The sequence below is a fragment of the Molothrus aeneus genome, chromosome 1 (assembly GCF_037042795.1).
Source record: "Molothrus aeneus isolate 106 chromosome 1, BPBGC_Maene_1.0, whole genome shotgun sequence".
Classification (NCBI taxonomy): Eukaryota; Metazoa; Chordata; class Aves; order Passeriformes; family Icteridae; genus Molothrus; species Molothrus aeneus.
The window spans coordinates 512,948-529,860 of record NC_089646.1 but is presented as its reverse complement, the minus strand read 5'-3'; the positions used below and the strand labels follow the sequence as shown (position 1 = coordinate 529,860).

Genomic DNA, 16,913 nt, shown 5'->3' with positions numbered 1-16,913 from the left:
TTTGGACTTAAGTGTTTATTATTTTTTTTATTAGTAAAACAGTTTTATTACTGTGAGTTTGGCAGTTTTTTATTAGAAGGCACAAAATGGTTAACAGTTTTTTGTTACAAGGTTTTTTAAGAGTAGACTATTTCATTAAGAGCTGACAGATTTTTTTTTAACTTAATAATTGATTTTAAAGAGCTTGCAATGCAGACTTTTTAATGTAATTACAAAATGCTACTTATGAAGAAGAAGGAAGAAGTATGAAGAAGAAACTTAGGATAACATTCTGTGTTTTCTATTTTGTTTTTATTTACAATATACAAAAAATCTTAAACCTTAAATTTCTCACTAAGTGATATACTTACACTACTCTCTATAATTTATTTTACACTTTTGTGGATTCCAGTCTATCTTGAAGTTTAGGAAACTTTCTCTATGAATGAGGGTCAAAGTCAGAGCTCCTCTGGGGGTGAGGGCACCCCAGAGCAGACAGAGAAATATTTTTGGTGCTTGGGGTTTCCACATGGCAAAGGGATTTTTCCAGAAAATATGGCAGTGACATCGTTCCTGCTCTGGTTCTCTGGGAGCTCCCCAGTTGTGGGAATGTTTAAAAGCTGAGGATTTTAGGAAAGTTTATCTAGTGAGATATGAGGAAGTTCTAAGCTTAATAATGGAGCTCTGTGCGTTGTGTTTGAAGGCTCACAAGCAGGTATTGTATTGGAAAGAAGCAAGCATTGTTTAACCAAAGGTACCTGTGCTGATACTGCTTGGATAGAACCACTGTCAATGTGCTTTTGCTTTGTGGGATTGGTTAAAAAACTTCTAAAGTGAGTTGTGACATGAAGTTCTTTGTCTGCTGCCTGGGATGTGAGCTGCTGGCATCTTCCCATTGCCATAACCATGTGATGAGGCTGATGCTGGGAAATCAGAGAGCTCAAGAGGTGTTCCCCAGCAGCCCCATCCCACTGGGGGTTTGTACAGGCCCCTGTCACTGAAGGGGTGTTGGGGACAGACTGTGGCATTCACACCCCCTGAACATGATTTCTCTGCCCAGGATTTTTTCTCCTGGGAAGCTGAAAAGCAGCAAGAAGCCTCAGAGAAAAGGAAAACAATTCTTATCTCATTTGCTTCTCCTGTGTTGTGCTGGTGTGGAATGTGTTTGGAGATTGTTCACCCAAGGTGATTGCTTGATTGGACTCCAGTGGGAGTTGTTTTGACTCATTGGACAGCTGGGGCCAAGCTGTGTTGGGACTCAGGAAAAAGTCACAAGTTTTCAATTATTATCTTTTTAGCATTCAGTAAGTATCTTTTCTGTATTCTTTAGTGTAGTATAGCATAGTTATACCATACTATATTTTATTGTATAGTTATACTATATTTATATTTTATACTTTATTCTACTATATTATATCTATATTATATTCTTTAATATAATATAGTATAATAAAGTAATAAATGAGCCTTCTGAGAACATAGAGTCAGATACATCATTCTCTCCCCTCATCACGGTTGTCCACACTTACAATAACAGACAAAGCCGATACAGAGATTCTGTCATTAGAAGGTATGAAAAGGCACTTTTTAATTAGAAATCTACAGTTTTTGTAGAAACAACGGTGGACTTAAGACTTGATTGGTGTAGCCATGATATTTTCTGAAAAATCCCTTTGCCGGGATTTTTCTCCTGGGAATCTGAGAGGCCTCAGAGGAAAAGAAAGACAATAATTATCTGCTGCTGAGCAGTGCAACAGGTGCATCTTTGATTGGTCTATGTTGGTTGTTTCTACTTAATGGCCAATCCCAGTCAGCTGGCTTGGACTCTCTGAGAGTCACAAGCTTTTGTTATCATTCCACTTCTTTCTTTGCAAGCCTTCTGATGAAGTCCTTTCTTCTATTCTTTAGTATAGTTTAATATATCAATATTAAGCTATACTAATATTAATATGGGTATAGTTTAATATATTATTTTCTTCTAATATAATATATATAATAAAATAATAAATCAGCCTTCTGAAACATGGAGTCAAGATTCTCGTCTCCCCCCTCATCCTGGGACCCCTATGAACACCACCACAGATTGGTTTTTAGGAATCTTCTCTCACACTATCAGCAAACTATGAACAGCACACTCTGGAGGATCATACCTATAAACAGCATTAACAGAAGGAGAGATAATAATTGCTTTAATTCTTTCTCTGGGGAAACTTCCCAGGAGAACCCTGGGACAGCTGTGTGTGTGTGTGTGTGTGTGTGTGTGTGTGATCACCCCAGCCCCCTGACCCCGCCCTGTGTCCCTGCAGTACGTGGGGGCCCCCGTGGCCTACATCCAGCAGATCTTTGTCAAGGCCACCGTGTCCCCGTGGCAGAAGAACCTGCTGGCCGTGGACGCGTTCCGCTCGCCGCTGGCCCGCGTCTTCCCGCTGGTGGAGGAGATCAGGAACCACGCCCTGAGGGACAGGTGAGCCCCTGTGGGGACTGCTGTGGCACACCTGGCTCTTGGTGTCACTAATACTGCAGATGGGACATGCATTGGCTTGTGTGGCTGCTGAACCAAACAGCAGCACTGTGGTGTTTCACCCCACAGACACTTTTGCCTGGCTGGGTGTGTGGTGTTTCACCCTTAGAGACACTTTTGGCTGCTGGGTGTGTGGTGTTTCACCCCACAGACACTTTTGCCTGGCTGGGTGTGTGGTGTTTCACCCCACAGACACTTTTGGCTGCCTGGGTGTGTGGTGTTTCGCCCCACAGACACTTTTGGCTGGCTGGGTGTGTGGTGTTTCACCCCACAGACACTTTTGCCTGGCTGGGTGTGTGGTGTTTCACCCACAGACACTCCTGGCTGGGTGTGTGGTGTTTCACCCCACAGACACTTTTGGCTGCCTGGGTGTGTGGTGTTTCACCCCACAGACACCTTTGGCTGCTGGGTGTGTGGTGTTTCACCCCACAGACCCTTTTGGCTGCCTGGGTGTGTGGTGTTTCACCCCACAGACACTTTTGGCTGCCTGGGTGTGTGGTGTTTCACCCTTAGAGACACTTTTGGCTGCCTGGGTGTGTGGTGTTTCACCCTTAGAGACACTTTTGCCTGCCTGGGTGTGTGGTGTTTCACCCACAGACACTTTTGGCTGCCTGGGTGTGTGGTGTTTCACCCTTAGAGACACTTTTGCCTGCCTGGGTGTGTGGTGTTTCACCCCACAGACACTTTTGCCTGCCTGGGTGCTGCAGCTGGGCCCTGCAGACAAGTCCAGGCCTGCAGGAGCTCTGGTGCTGCTGGGATGGAGCTTCCCCCCATAACAGCGGCTGCTCCTGGGGTTTCCCTCTGGCAGAGAAGCTTTAAGGGATGGTGAAGGAAAGGAGTCGGTTCTGATGGAGGCTTTGGATCCAGAGCTTTATTCTGGCCCTCAGGCCTCTGAATGCAGCACCAGCTCCAACAGAACTCCCTGAGCCCGTGGTTCCTCACTCTTTTACCCGGGAGAGGAAAGGAGGGAAGGGGCAGGGAGCCACCAACCAGGTACAAGGGACAAAGGACACCTGGATGGCCCCATGCCCCCCAGGGAGAGAGGGCATCCTTTGGATCTGCCAATCCCTTCTGGAATTGCAGGACTGACAGACAGTGCTGGGAGGGGAAGGAGAGGTGACTGACACGCCTGGGAGGGAATGCTCAGGGGAGGGACCCGGGTTTCTGGGGTAAACCCTGAGATCACAGCAACACCTGGCTGCAGAGGGCTGCCCCAGGGCTGGGCAGGAGCTGGGGGTGTCCTAAAGGTGGGATCCATCCTGCACATGGGGCAGTTCACATTTGTGCTGGGGCATTCCCTGTGCTCCAGGTCAGGCACTGAAAGTCCTCAGGAGTTTTCTGGTCAGAGCCCAGAAGGGGCCTGTGGGGGGGCACAGGTGTCTCAGGATGTCCTCACCTCCACACCAGCTCCCTGTCACAGGGGGTTCTGGGCCACTGCTGCAATTCCCTGCTCAGGAACCTTCTCCTGGCTTTCTTTGGCTGTTTTTTAGGACCAGTTTGTACCTGCTTGGTTTTATCCTGTTGCAGCCTCTATACAACAGCTTTCCTCAGCTCCCCCTGCCCAGCCCTGCCCCCTGTTTGTTAAAAGCCAAACAGAAATCTCTGGGCTCACTGGTGACAGGCTCAGCACTCCAGGTGCCATCCTGGTCCTGCTGCTGTTAGTGGCACATTCCTGAATTGGGAGAGCAGAACCACACCCAGATTGTCAGGGCAGTCTCACTTGGGGGTGTTTTCCATGGAAAGGCTTTTCCTGAAGCCTCTCTCAGATCACAAGTCTGTTTTTTGTGCCCACTCACATCAGTTTTGCACATTAAGAGGTGATTTATTGATGTCCCCATGTCCCTCTGTCCTTTCCAGCTGACAAGCTCCCACCTCAAAGCAGAAAATCTTTTTTACCCCCAAGTGGGGTCTTGATCTTTGTGCTGGTAACAGAAGGGGTATTAAATGGATCATTTTCGAGTGTCCACCCTGCTCCTCTAGCTGATGATTTGTCCTTTTGGGGAGCCATCCTTCACCCCCAGCCGCTGCTCTCGGAGGTCACGTTTTAGAAATGCCATTTTTGCTCCTCAGATTTCCTCAGTTTTCCTCTCCCTGGCAGCTCCCCCAGCCTTGGCACTGACCTTGTGGCCGTGTGCCCCCCTTATCCTGTGGGATAATCATTGTTGCCAATTGCAGGCAGAAACAACTGCTCCCAGGCCTGTGCTGTGCTCTCATTATCTCCCTTGTCTTCTCATTGTGTTTTCATTATCTCCCCTTGGCATTGCCCTTGATGAGCACTGATGCAACCCAGGAACAAAATCATTACTTTTGTTATTATTCTTCATACCACCAGGAGAAAATTACTTCAGCATTTAGACCTAAGCCTTGGGGCAAGGTTACCATTTTGGGGATGCATTCAGATATTTCAGGAAACATCTAATTTTGAGATGAATTCTGCAATTACCTCAAAAGTCATTATGAAGTTCTTGTTTGTTGCCTGTAACAAAGCTGAGAAGAAATAATTTTTTTACATGCAAACTGGCTTGTTTTGTATTCTATTTTCTATTCTTTTCTGTTCTCTTATGTATCTTTTATATTATTTTAAATTCCAGGAGGAGCTGAAGGTTGTTAAGTGTCCCTGGGCAGGTGTAAGTGTTAAGTGTAGCATGGGTGTGTTTCCACTGGCTGCACTCATCGATGTAAAGGTCAGGAGTGCCCTGAAATCTGTGCTTTGCCCCAGCTGTGGGTTTGGTGTCACTGTGTGCTCTCAGCATCTCCCAGGGACAGGGATGGCAGCCTGGCCTGCAGACAGGAACACCCTGGCCTTATCTGCAGCATGAGCTCTTATCTCTGCCACATTCCAGAGCTGATAAAATCCAAACCAGGGTCATCTGCTCCTCCTGGAGCCCTTTCCAGAGCCATCACTGCATCAGTTCCTTTAAATGTTCACCCCCAAAGCTTTTGTCCCTATAAACACTATATTTTGGAAGTGTATTTTCCATGGCTGTCTTTTGACAGCTGTGCCTTGTCCAGGTGTCCTGCCATGCAGCCACAGGGTGCACACTGTGCAGGGAGTGTTCACAAAGGCAAATAATAATTTTTGAATGTCTGTGCTCGTTCTTTGTAGTTATTATACAAGAAATCTCTTCTGGAGAGGGATCTTACAAAGGCTTCAGTTCATTTGCCATCTGGAAGCACCTTCCTGAGATGTGCAGGGCTAGAGCCAGGCAGGCCTTAGCCTCAGACTTTGGCAGCAGTTTAAATTTAAGGACTCCCTCTGGCCCACATGTTCTGGTGATGGCAAATGAGGTGTCTTTATAAAGTGAATTATTTATTAAACAGACAGGAAATAACAGATGGAAGATGTTAATCACAAACGCTCCCCAGTTTAAAACTGAAGAAGTGCCAGTAAATTATGGCATAATTTATTTATTTACAACATAAACACTGCAGAAATGGAGGTGCCTGTGTTAAAGCTGGCAAAGGAATCAGCAGTGAGTGGGGGGCAGATGGAGCTGCCCATGGACATGGGGAGGGGTTCAGGCTCCTTCACTCAGCCCCTGGAGTAACCACAGAGCAAAGCAGTGTCCCCCCTGGATGGATGCATAGATAGATAGATAGATAGATAGATAGATAGATAGATAGATAGATAGATAGATAAAATATATCTCTCTATATATAGATATATTGATATATAGATAGATAATAGATATAGATAGATAATAGATTATATAGATGGATAGATAGCTAGATAAAATATATCCATCTATCTATAGACATATAGATAAATAATAGATAGATGATAGATAGATATAGATAGATAATAGATAGATTAGATAGATGATAGATAGATAGATGTAGATATAGATACATAATGATTACTGATTAAAAAAAAGCTACAGTGACAAGGTATAGGATTAAGTCCAGAGTGTTCATGGTAGCTGAGGACAACCCAAACGAGTAATTTCACTTGTATTGTTACCAGTCCGTGTAGATCAGGATGTTCCCCACATATTAAAATCATAGGAAAGGTGTGATGCAAATGAGGATCCAAGTTGCTGGAGTTATTTTTGGGTTGCAGTGATTGGAGGGGTTCAGTGATGGGTCAGTGACTCCCTTCACTTCCATTCATGGCTCTTAGTCCAGTGTTCCTCAGTGAAGTTCAGCATTTCACGTGTCCTTGCTCACCACATCAAGTGTTAGACAGTTCTGACCTGACCAGTAACCTGCAATAGCCTGACCAAATGTGTGTGTACTACAGAACAATCTGGTTATAGCCCCAGGGCAGCGCAGCTGGAATGAAACTCAAATTGTTCCCACCTGCTGCAATGGGGAATTCTATACCTTACCCCGAGGAGATGGGAAGAGGTGCACAAAACTGATTCCAGAATCATTTGAAAATTCAAGTTACATTCAGGGGGAAGTCTTTTCCACCCCCTGTGACAAACAGGGTGAAGAGATGAGCATTCTGAAGCAATGACTCATATTCACTGCAAAACTACTGGGACAGACCATAGCAAATATTAATCCAAACTATTGAAACCTCAAATGCTCCAGCACCTTAGCAATACTGACCAAGATTTTACTTAGCACTGTGCAGATCTGGGCTGTCATTCCTTGCAGAGGGAGCATCACTCCAGCCGGAGGAAAGCCACTGGAAAAGAAATTTGGTGTGGAATTCCCATCATTTCAACAAAATATTTGGATGATGGGAATTCCACACCAAATTTATTTTCCAGTGGCCTTCCTCCAGCTGGAGTGATGCTCCCTCTGGAAGGAATGACATGAAATGGGAAACTGAGAACAAGTGCACTGTTGTTATCAGTGTCACAGCTTGCAGGAGCTTCAGGTGGGAATTTCTCTTACAAGGGTCAGGTACCATTGGTTCTGTGTGTGCTGCATTGGAGTGGCCCCAGGAAAACCAGCCCTGCTCCCTTTCCTTCCCTTTGCAGTCTCTGTAGGAGGTGCTGGGGTGGCGGACAGATCAGGGTGCTGTGCAATTAAGGACATGGTTCTGTAAGAGCCTGAATGAGAGATGTGGGACTCCAGGGGCTCTCCAAAATGCAGTTTATTGTATCCAAATGCAGTTTATTGTATCCAAAATGCAGTTTATTGTATCCAAATGCAGTTTATTGTATCCAAATGCAGTTTATTGTATCCAAAATGCAGATTATTGTACCCAAGGTGTTACAGCAGTCCAGGGTCGTGGGTGACAGAGCTGTGCCCACAGCTGTCAGCTCCAGCTGCAGGCAGGCCTGGACACCCTTAGTTTAGTTTATAAATACATTATATACTTTGCTTAGCATCTTAATGCAGTAGAACCAATCTATACCTTAACTTTTATCTACAGCCCATCATAACTACTATAATTACCATATTCATGTTACTCTTCTCCAATCACTAAAAGTTAGTACCTTACAGTTTGAGCTAGAAGTTGTTTTTCAGTTTTCTTGGAAAATTCTGAGACCATTTTTTTACTTGCCACATTTGCTGACTTGTTTGCCTGTGCTCTTTTTGTGTTTGGTAAAAACATCTTCTTGTTTGGGGTGGGTTTATCCTTTGCTCTAAGCCATAAAAACCCCTTCTAACTCACAGACCCTTTGCCTCCTTGGTTATCCAGTAAGACTGGCTCAGCAATTCTTTTCTTCTATATCAAAACTTGCTTCTATCTCTATTCCCTCTTCAGATTCTACATCCAAAAATCTTTCTGCTAAGCACACATATCTGTGAGACTTTCTTGTCAAACTTGCATCCTTCCCAAGAGTTCAGAACGTAACCCTACAGTGATTGTCACTGCAGAGCTCCTCAGTGCTGCAGCTTCAGCCACAGCAGCTGGGCCAGTCCCTGCCTGTGCAGTGCATCCTTATGGCCAGAGCTGCCTTTATTCATTCCCTGCAGAGTCTCCCTTGGATCAGTCCCTGCCTGTGCAGTGCATCCTTATGGCCAGAGCTGCCTTTATTCATTCCCTGCAGAGTCTCCCTTGGATCAGTCCCTGCCTGTGCAGTGCTCCCTGTGCCCAGAGCTGCCTTTATTCATTCCCTGCAGAGTCTCCCTTGGATCAGTCCCTGCCTGTGCAGTGCTCCCTGTGCCCAGAGCTGCCTTTATTCATTCCCTGCAGAGTCTCCCATGGCTCAGTCCCTGCCTGTGCAGTGCTCCCTGTGCCCAGAGCTGCCTTTATTCATTCCCTGCAGAGTCTCCCATGGCTCAGTCCCTGCCTGTGCAGTGCATCCTTATGGCCAGAGCTGCCTTTATTCATTCCCTGCAGAGTCTGGCAGTGACTCCCACCGGCCCTTCCCTTGCTGCCCGAGTGGCTACCGGCTCCCGTGGGATGCAGAGCGGGTTTTCAGGGGTGTCCATGCCCGTCCCGGGTTTGCGGGGAGCCCCGGCCCGGTGAGCCCCGGCGTTACCGGAGCTGCGGTTCGGCCCTGGCCGCTCACGGCGCAGTTCCGGCCCCCACCACACGAGGGCGCTCTGGGGCGGCCGGGCGGGCCCGCTGGTTGGGAGCAAAACACGGACTGGAGCTGGGGTGTGGAGCGGAGCCTCCATCGGGGGCTCCTGGTGCTGTTAGAACCCAGAGCTACCCAAACACGGGGTCAGAACTCACAGAACATTGGGTCAGAACCTATAGGACACTGGGTCAGAACCCACAGAACACTGGGTCAAAACCCACAGAACACTGGGTTAGAACCCACAGAACATTGGGTTAGAACCCAGAGAACACCAGGTTAGAACCCAGAGAACATCAAGTCAGAACCCACAGAACATCGGGTCAGAACCCACAGACACTGGGTCAGAACCCACAGAACATTAGGTTAGAACCCAGAGAACACCGGGTTAGAAAGCAGAGAACATCAAGTCAGAACCCACAGAACATCGGGTCAGAACCCACAGACACTGGGTCAGAACCCACAGACACTGGGTCAGAACCCAGAGCCACCAGAACACTGGGTCAGAACCCACAGACACTGGGTCAGAACCCACAGAACATCGGGTCAGAACCCACAGACACTGGGTCAGAACCCAGAGCCACCAGAACACCGGGTCAGAACCCACAGAACACTGGGTCAAAACCCACAGAACACTGGGTTAGAACCCAGAGCCACCAGAACACTGGGTCAGAACCCACAGACACTGGGTCAGAACCCAGAGCCACCAGAGCACCGGGCCTCAGCTGCCCTCGGAGCCACAGGCACCCTCCCAGGCTGGGCTCAGCTCAGCATGGCTGGCTTTCCCCCTGTCAGCTGTCCTGAAATCCTCAATTTTGTCATCTGGAGCTGTTCAGAGACACATGGTGCTCAGGAGAGCTCGTGAAACCTGTTGATCCATAACAGTTATTTATTATATTTATTATATTTATATATATGTATGTATAGATATAGATAGATATAGATTGTGAAAAACGCCGTTCACTTGTGTCAAAATTTTAGAAGTTTATTAGTAATAAAATAGTAATTAAAAATAGTAATAAAAGTAGTAATAAAATAGTAATAAAATTAGTAATGAAAATTAGGGCACTAAGAGACAATAAAAAGCAAAGAATTATGGATGTCTGGATGCCTGGCACTCTGCCACAAAGCACACCTTGCTAACAAAGGATTAACCCTTAAAAGCAATAGCTTCTTGCATATTCATGTATCTCATACATGATTCAAAGGTTCCTTTCAAACCAGGGTCTTTCTCCTTAATTTCACCTTCTCTCCTCATCTTGTAAATCAATTTTCTTGGTCCCTCAAAGTCTGGGCTTTCCCAATAAGGTGGCAATATTTCTATTGGGATCTTGGCGTCTGTCCTGTTATCTCTACACAAAAAATTCCTTGATCCTTTTCCATTCCTTGAGCTAGTTACAAAAAGTATCTTACATCACATAGTTTCTATTTTAATATTATGCTATAGCCTAAAAACTATATTTACCACACTACTTAAAAGAGGTTAATACAGCACTACTTAAAAGAGATTAATACAGCACAACTTTCCAACAGAACACATACAGTATTAATTTTAATATTTGCAAAGAGCCAATCATATCATATGCATTTTTCACATTTATATAGATATAGATATATAATGATTACTGATAAAAAAGTTACAGTAACAGGGTATAGCATTAAATCCAGAGTGTTCATGGTAGCTGAGGACAACCCAAACAAATAATTTTACTTGTATTGATGTAGGTGGAGATACATATGCAAACACACATAGGGAAAAAAAATCTATTTTATTTATTTATTTATTTATTGTACTTATTCTGTCTGATATCAGTTATTATAAATAAATTATTCCTCTTGTAATTTATTATATTTGTTATAATAATAATATTGTGATAAATATAATAAATTTATATATTTAATATATATTAAATATATAAATTTATTATATTTATTTATATATTTATTATATATTATATATTATATATATAATAAATTGGTATATATTGTGATAAATATAATAAATACTTACTGTAATAAATATGTTATCTGACATAACACAGAGGGTAACCTTTTATCCCAGCCAGATTGATGTGGCCTAAGGCACTGCTTTAGCAAACCACTGGCCCAGAATCTCTTGGCCCAGAGGCACAGACTCTTTTGTTACTTCTGCCCTGTGAAGGCCGTGCCAGGTCTGGGTGATTCTGTTCAGGTCTCAGCTGGCCCTGGGGGCACTGTGAGAATGCCTTGACACATCTTCCTGGTCAGTGCCAGCCCCTGCTTTGCGCTCCCAAAAATTGGAGTTTTTTGTGCAGTGTGCCCTCATTTGAGTGTAACCACTCACCCAGTCCATACCAGTGCCGTGGAGCCTCCTGTGGATCAGGTTTGCTGATTCTTGGCAGCTGGTCACCTTGTTGTCTGTAAAGTTTGGTCACTGGCTGAGCTCTGACCCATCCTGTGTGGATCTGTCTGTGGGACTGAGCCTGTAACAACAACCACTTCCCACCTTCCTTCTGCCAAGCCTCCTTTGCTGTGGGAATCAGAAAGATAGAAATCCTCACAAACACACCAGAGTTTGATTCACAGCCTTAGGAGAAGCCTAAATTGATGTGAAAGCAAGGTACACAGACACTGAACAGAGAAATCATAAACTTATGTTTCTGTAAGTTATATATATCTATAACTTTATATAAGCTACGTTTCTATAGTTATAAGTATGTTTCTATAATTATAAGTATGTTTCTATAGTTATAAGTAAGAATAGGCCTCTAGTAAGTAAGAAACTCATTAGATATTAACATGTTAGATAAGACATTGACATATTAGATAAGATAATGAAGTGTTTTATAGTATAGTAATGTAGTAATGTGATTGTAATAGAATAAAGAGTTTAGATATTAAAATAGAGACATGTGTACATGTAATCAGACCTTATTGGGCAAAAATATCCACATTGCAGTAGAAAGAGGTGAAAGTGGCAGGTTAGAAAAGCAAAACATGCTCTGTGGAACTGTCCTTTGGATTAGAAAGTTACACACTGTCCTACAACCAAGAACTTGTGACCATCCTAGACTGTAACCAACTGCTTGCTGTCTGATAAATCTCATGGCCTTTGAGATTGGTGTTATCTAAGCAATAAATCATTATTAGTCTGATCTTATCCCATCCCTTTAATTAATAATACAACAGCCACATTTTCCCTTCATTGCCAGTCCAGGGCCTCCCACTGCCACAACCACTGTGGCACCAGCCCAGGGTGTGTAAGAATCCACTTAATAACAAATAAATAGATTAACAAATAAATAGATTGTCACTAAATAAATAGATTGTCTTTGTTTGCTCCTTTGCTGCCAGCAGTATACAGCCTTTAACTCTGCACTTGTGCACTTCTGGTTCCTTCTCCCTCTGCTCCCACTGCTGTGTGAGTGCTCAGAGCAGCTGCTCTGCACCTCCCCTGCCCACCCGTGTGTTTGGCTGAGCCTCGGGGTGTGAAGCGAGTGCAGGAGCAGGCAGGAGAGGATCAGATCTGTGCCTGTTGTCAGGCTGAGCTGTCTGGTGTGCCAGCTCTGTGGTTCTGTAGGGGTTTAGGCCCTGCAGTGCCATCCCTTTGATCTGTGACACCCCTGAGACACCCCCCTTTGTGCACTGTCACTGTGCAATTCCCTCTGGAAGGGAATCATCATCATCATCACTGCCCTTCTTACCACTGGCCCACAGACTGCAAGGTCCTTGGCTCTTCACACATTGATGCTGTTGAATTTATTTTTACTTGTTCAGGACCTCAGGTCAGGGACAGTAATCCCTTTTCCCAGGCGGTGTTTCTCTTTTCAGTACCTTGAAATGCTGTGGAACTGAACCCTAGTGGTTGTCTGGGTCCCTGTGGCCCTTTCTGGAACATACCACAGTGAGTCCCCTGTTAGCAAAATCCCATTCAGCTGTTACAGGATCACTGGGATGAGCTGGCCCCGGTGATTGATGTTTTTAACTCCTCTGTCAGTGTTTGCAAAGCCTGTTTGTGGCTGTCAAGCCATTCCCAGATTTGGATTTTCCTCATTAATGTGGACAAGGGTCTTGCTATTATAGAAAATCCAGGAATATGATTTCTGCAGTATCCCAAAGTACCTTTTGAGGCTCCTTTTCAGTAGTGGGGCTAGATATAGGATCTAATTTTGTTTCATGTGGAATTACAGCTTGGCTGCTACCCCCAGGTTCCCAGGAATTCCATCTCTTTAGAGGGGCCTGGGCTCTTTGCTGAGGGCACTTCTATCCCCTCCCCATTTAATCTGTTCTGGATGTCCTGTGCTGTTGTTCTTACTGCACTTTCCTCCTCACCTCCTGCCAATTTATGGGTAAATCTGTTCTCCTGCCTGATTTGTTGGAGTTCAGCTGGAGCATTGTGTGCTACGCTGGGTGAGTGCAGAAATCCCTGAGGTAGGCAGTTGAAGCTGGGTTGTTCCTTCCCCAGTCAAGCAGATCTGGGTTTATCTTCTTCCTGGACTGGGACCATCAAAATCATCTTTTCCATGCCAGGCTGCCTCCCCTTTGTGTGCTGCAGTGCCTGCAGAGGAGCACTGAGCTTTGCAGGATTTGGGCCTGCTGCAGGGAGTGCCTCTGTGTCAGCATCAGGCCTTTGATAATCAACTGCTGAATGCCAGCTCCTGTCTTCTTTCATCACCTGTCAAACAGGGGAATTGTGAATACATCCCAGACATAATGGCCCTTTGTTCTAAATCTTTAATTACTTCATTTTTCCCTTGTTTGGCTGCAGGAGGCACAGGATGCTGTTTAATGTTAGAAACAGGTTAAACTGGAGCCCTTTTTAAGAGTCTGATTTTCTTACCCTTCCCAGAAAGGTTACTCTGGGTTTTTTTGGGTCCAAAGGGCCAAAGATCCCTGGTTGGTAATTGCAAAGCTTTCCTTTAAGAATGTCATATCCTACAACGTTTTCTTCATGACCTGCCATCACAAATGTGTGTGAAGTCTTTCCCTTCTCCCCAGGTAACCATAAACACACTTTGGTGGTGTAACAGAGAATACTTTTCCTATTAAAGCCAGTTAAATGAACTTCTCTATTTTTAAAACCTAAGTTTAGCTTTTTAGCATCCTTGGGAGTAATTAAAGAGGTCTGAGCTCCAGTGTCAGTTAAAAATGTCAAAGGCTGTGCTTTAACAGGGAAATGTACAGAAGGTTTCTGATTGGGGGAGTGCTGTGGGGTGTCTGTCAGTCAGAAGTGCAGCTCCTGTCCCAGTGGGAGAGCACTGAGGTGGTTTTGGGCAGCTGGGAGGTGCCAGAGCAGTGCTAACCCCGTGGGGCCAGAATAACTCGTGCCAGCAATAACCATGACTCCTGTGAGACACTGCTCCTGTCTGATCACTGAGCAGTGCCAGGCAGCACAGCAGCTCCTGCTGGGGTGACAGGGACACGGCCTCTTACACTGGGCTGGCCCCACAGCTGCTCTGGCACTGGCCCTTCTGTCTGGCCTTGAGAAGCCAGGAGTCTGCTCAGGAAGGCAGGAGCCTCCCCTGGAATGGAAAATGTCAAACCCCTCCCTCTGAATTGTTAGAATTTTGAAATTAAAAGGCTCTCAGGCAAAGATATGGGAATAGGAATAACAGTTCTTTGCTAGAAGACTAAAAATAAAAATGTAACCCAAGAAAAAACAACAGAAACAAAACAAAAAACCCACAAACAAACAAACAACAACAACAACAAAAAAACCCACCAAAAAAAAACCAACCCCAAAAATACCCCCAAAAATCCACTGCCAGAGTGAGAGCAGGCCCTGTCCCCTGTGTGTCAGGGGGTGGCACAGCCCCATCCCATGGGGGCTCAGCCCTCCTGCAGTGCCAGCTGTGGCTCTGCTGGAGCAGGGATCCTGCACAAGGGGGGAGTTTTCCTCTGCAGCTCCAGGGCTGCTGGAGATGGGCCTGGGCTCCCTCTGGCAATGCAGGGCAGCAGAAGCTGCTCCTCTGGCAATGCACTGGGCAAAGGCTGCTGGGCTGTCCCAAAGCTCAGATTGGATCCAGGTAGGAATGCTTGGCTCCTCCCCTGGGCGGAGCATCTCCCCATGGGATGATGGGATTGGATCAGCCCTGCAGGGACACTCAGTGGCCATGGGCAGCAGATAATTAATAATTAATGGCCCATTAATAGAAGAGATCTCCTGGAGGGAGGATTGGCTGTGGGAGAGATAAAGAAAACTGCCCAATGGGCAGAGGATAACTGCCCCACCTTTAACAGATTCCAATGGAATACACACACATATCTGACAACCCAGAACACTTCCCACCAGTTCACACCCAGCCTGGGTCTTGCTTGAATTAGTGGTTGCTAAGGATGATGCCAAACACACCAGGTGCCAGTTCACACCAGTTCCACCTGTGTGCAGCTCTGAACCTCTCAGGAAATGCCCCTTTCCCCACAGTGCAGAGGAACTGGGGAAACACCCCCAGGTGCAGACATTGAACCCTGGGTGCATTTTAGAGCACCTCAAAGGATGCCCCTCAGGAAGGCTGACCAGGACTCCTGTAAAACACCCACTGCATGTGTGGAGAGAGGTGCAGAGAAGGGTTTGGGGTCAGGAAGAATTCCAGAGAGAGTTTCTCTGTCAGGTGGAAGTGTCCTAAATGTAAAAGCGAAAGTGTGGTACCAGAGATGGGTGAGGAGTGAGAGCTGTGGGGCCAGGCAGCCCCAGGAACGCTGGTGGAGTTCTGGAGCCTGTTCACAGTTGCAGGGAGCCCCAGCTCCTGCTCTGAGCTGTGAGGAGGCAGAGCAGCCACACCTGGTGCAGGTCCCTGGGACGCTCCTCTCCAAACACTCGGCCTTTGCCTGCGTGGGGCCCCTCAGCACTGTGTTTGCCTTGCAGCTCCGGGGTCAGGAGCCTGGAGGAGGTTTGTCTGCAGGTGACAGACCTGCTGCCCGGCCTCAGGAAGCTGAGGAATCTGCTCCCAGAGCACGGCTGCCTGCTGCTGTCCCCAGGGAACTTCTGGCAGAACGACCGAGAGCGCTTCAATGCCGACCCAGATATCATCAAAACCATCCACCAGCATGAGCCAAAGACCTTGCAGACGTCAGCCACTCTCAAAGGTGAGCCAGGGAAGCTGAGAGTTGCCTACAGCTTCATTGTTATTCCATCCTCACTAATTCCAGCACTGGAATTGCTGATGGTGCCAATTTGGGCAGTATTTTTTCATTCACAGCAGCCGAAGCTGCCCGATCTTTGTTGTCTCTCATTTCATATGTGGGGCCCTGATCTGTATTTGTGAGAAGTGAACAAGTCACTCAGTCAGGCTTCTTTCTGCAGGTAAAAATAGCAGGGTTTTGTTCCTCTCACTCTACACATGCTCCAGCCTGGCTTTTCCCTCTGTCACACACAAAGGCTGCCTCATTGTCACAGATAAATCAACATTCATCCTGCTCCATTGTGTGTTCCAATTCCTTGCACACAGCCCCAGCTGAGAATGGATATCATAAAACTATTTTTATCTCTTAGTTATAAAGAAACTCTGTGACCGTGTGTGGGGTTGTTAATGATTATATCCATAATGCCAGAGGAAATGCTGCTTTAAACACAGGTTGGATCCTTTGGTTTTAAAGGAACCTCAGAGATCTGGCAGTGTGTGATGTAGTGTGGCACATGTCTGAAAAGGGGTTTGTTACCCTAAAGGAAGTTTGCTTTAAAGGCTGTTTTTAAGCACCCAGAGTGTTGATTTATTAAAAAAAATATGAATATTGATCTAGTACCGATATCCAACTGTGATGGACAAAGACTGTCTAACAGTTTAAGGTTAAAAGGTGTATGTTTATTGTGGGACAGCTCCCAAATACACACTGCCATTTACAGGTGATTACAGAGCCCTTTTATCTATGCAAGTATTAAATACTCAAAATATAAATACATATTCATAACTTTGGTACATCCCATTCCCAATATGGATATTGATCTAGTACCAATATCCAAAAACTCTCTAACAGTTTAAAGTTAGAAAGTGTTTGTTTATTGTGATAAC

The 16,913-nt window shown here is 45.6% G+C and overlaps 1 protein-coding gene across 3 annotated transcripts in view; it reads left to right on the top strand.

Annotated features, from left to right (window-relative positions):
* The window catches only part of SCAP (SREBF chaperone), a 60,461-nt gene that overhangs the window by 24,014 nt on the left and 19,534 nt on the right, over positions 1 to 16,913 (top strand). For all 3 annotated transcript variants that reach the window (XM_066549816.1, XM_066549805.1, XM_066549824.1), the window contains 2 exons: positions 2,286 to 2,443; positions 15,770 to 15,990. In XM_066549816.1, coding sequence (XP_066405913.1) covers positions 2,286 to 2,443; positions 15,770 to 15,990 — 379 coding nt within the window. The remainder of the gene's footprint in view (positions 1 to 2,285; positions 2,444 to 15,769; positions 15,991 to 16,913) is intronic.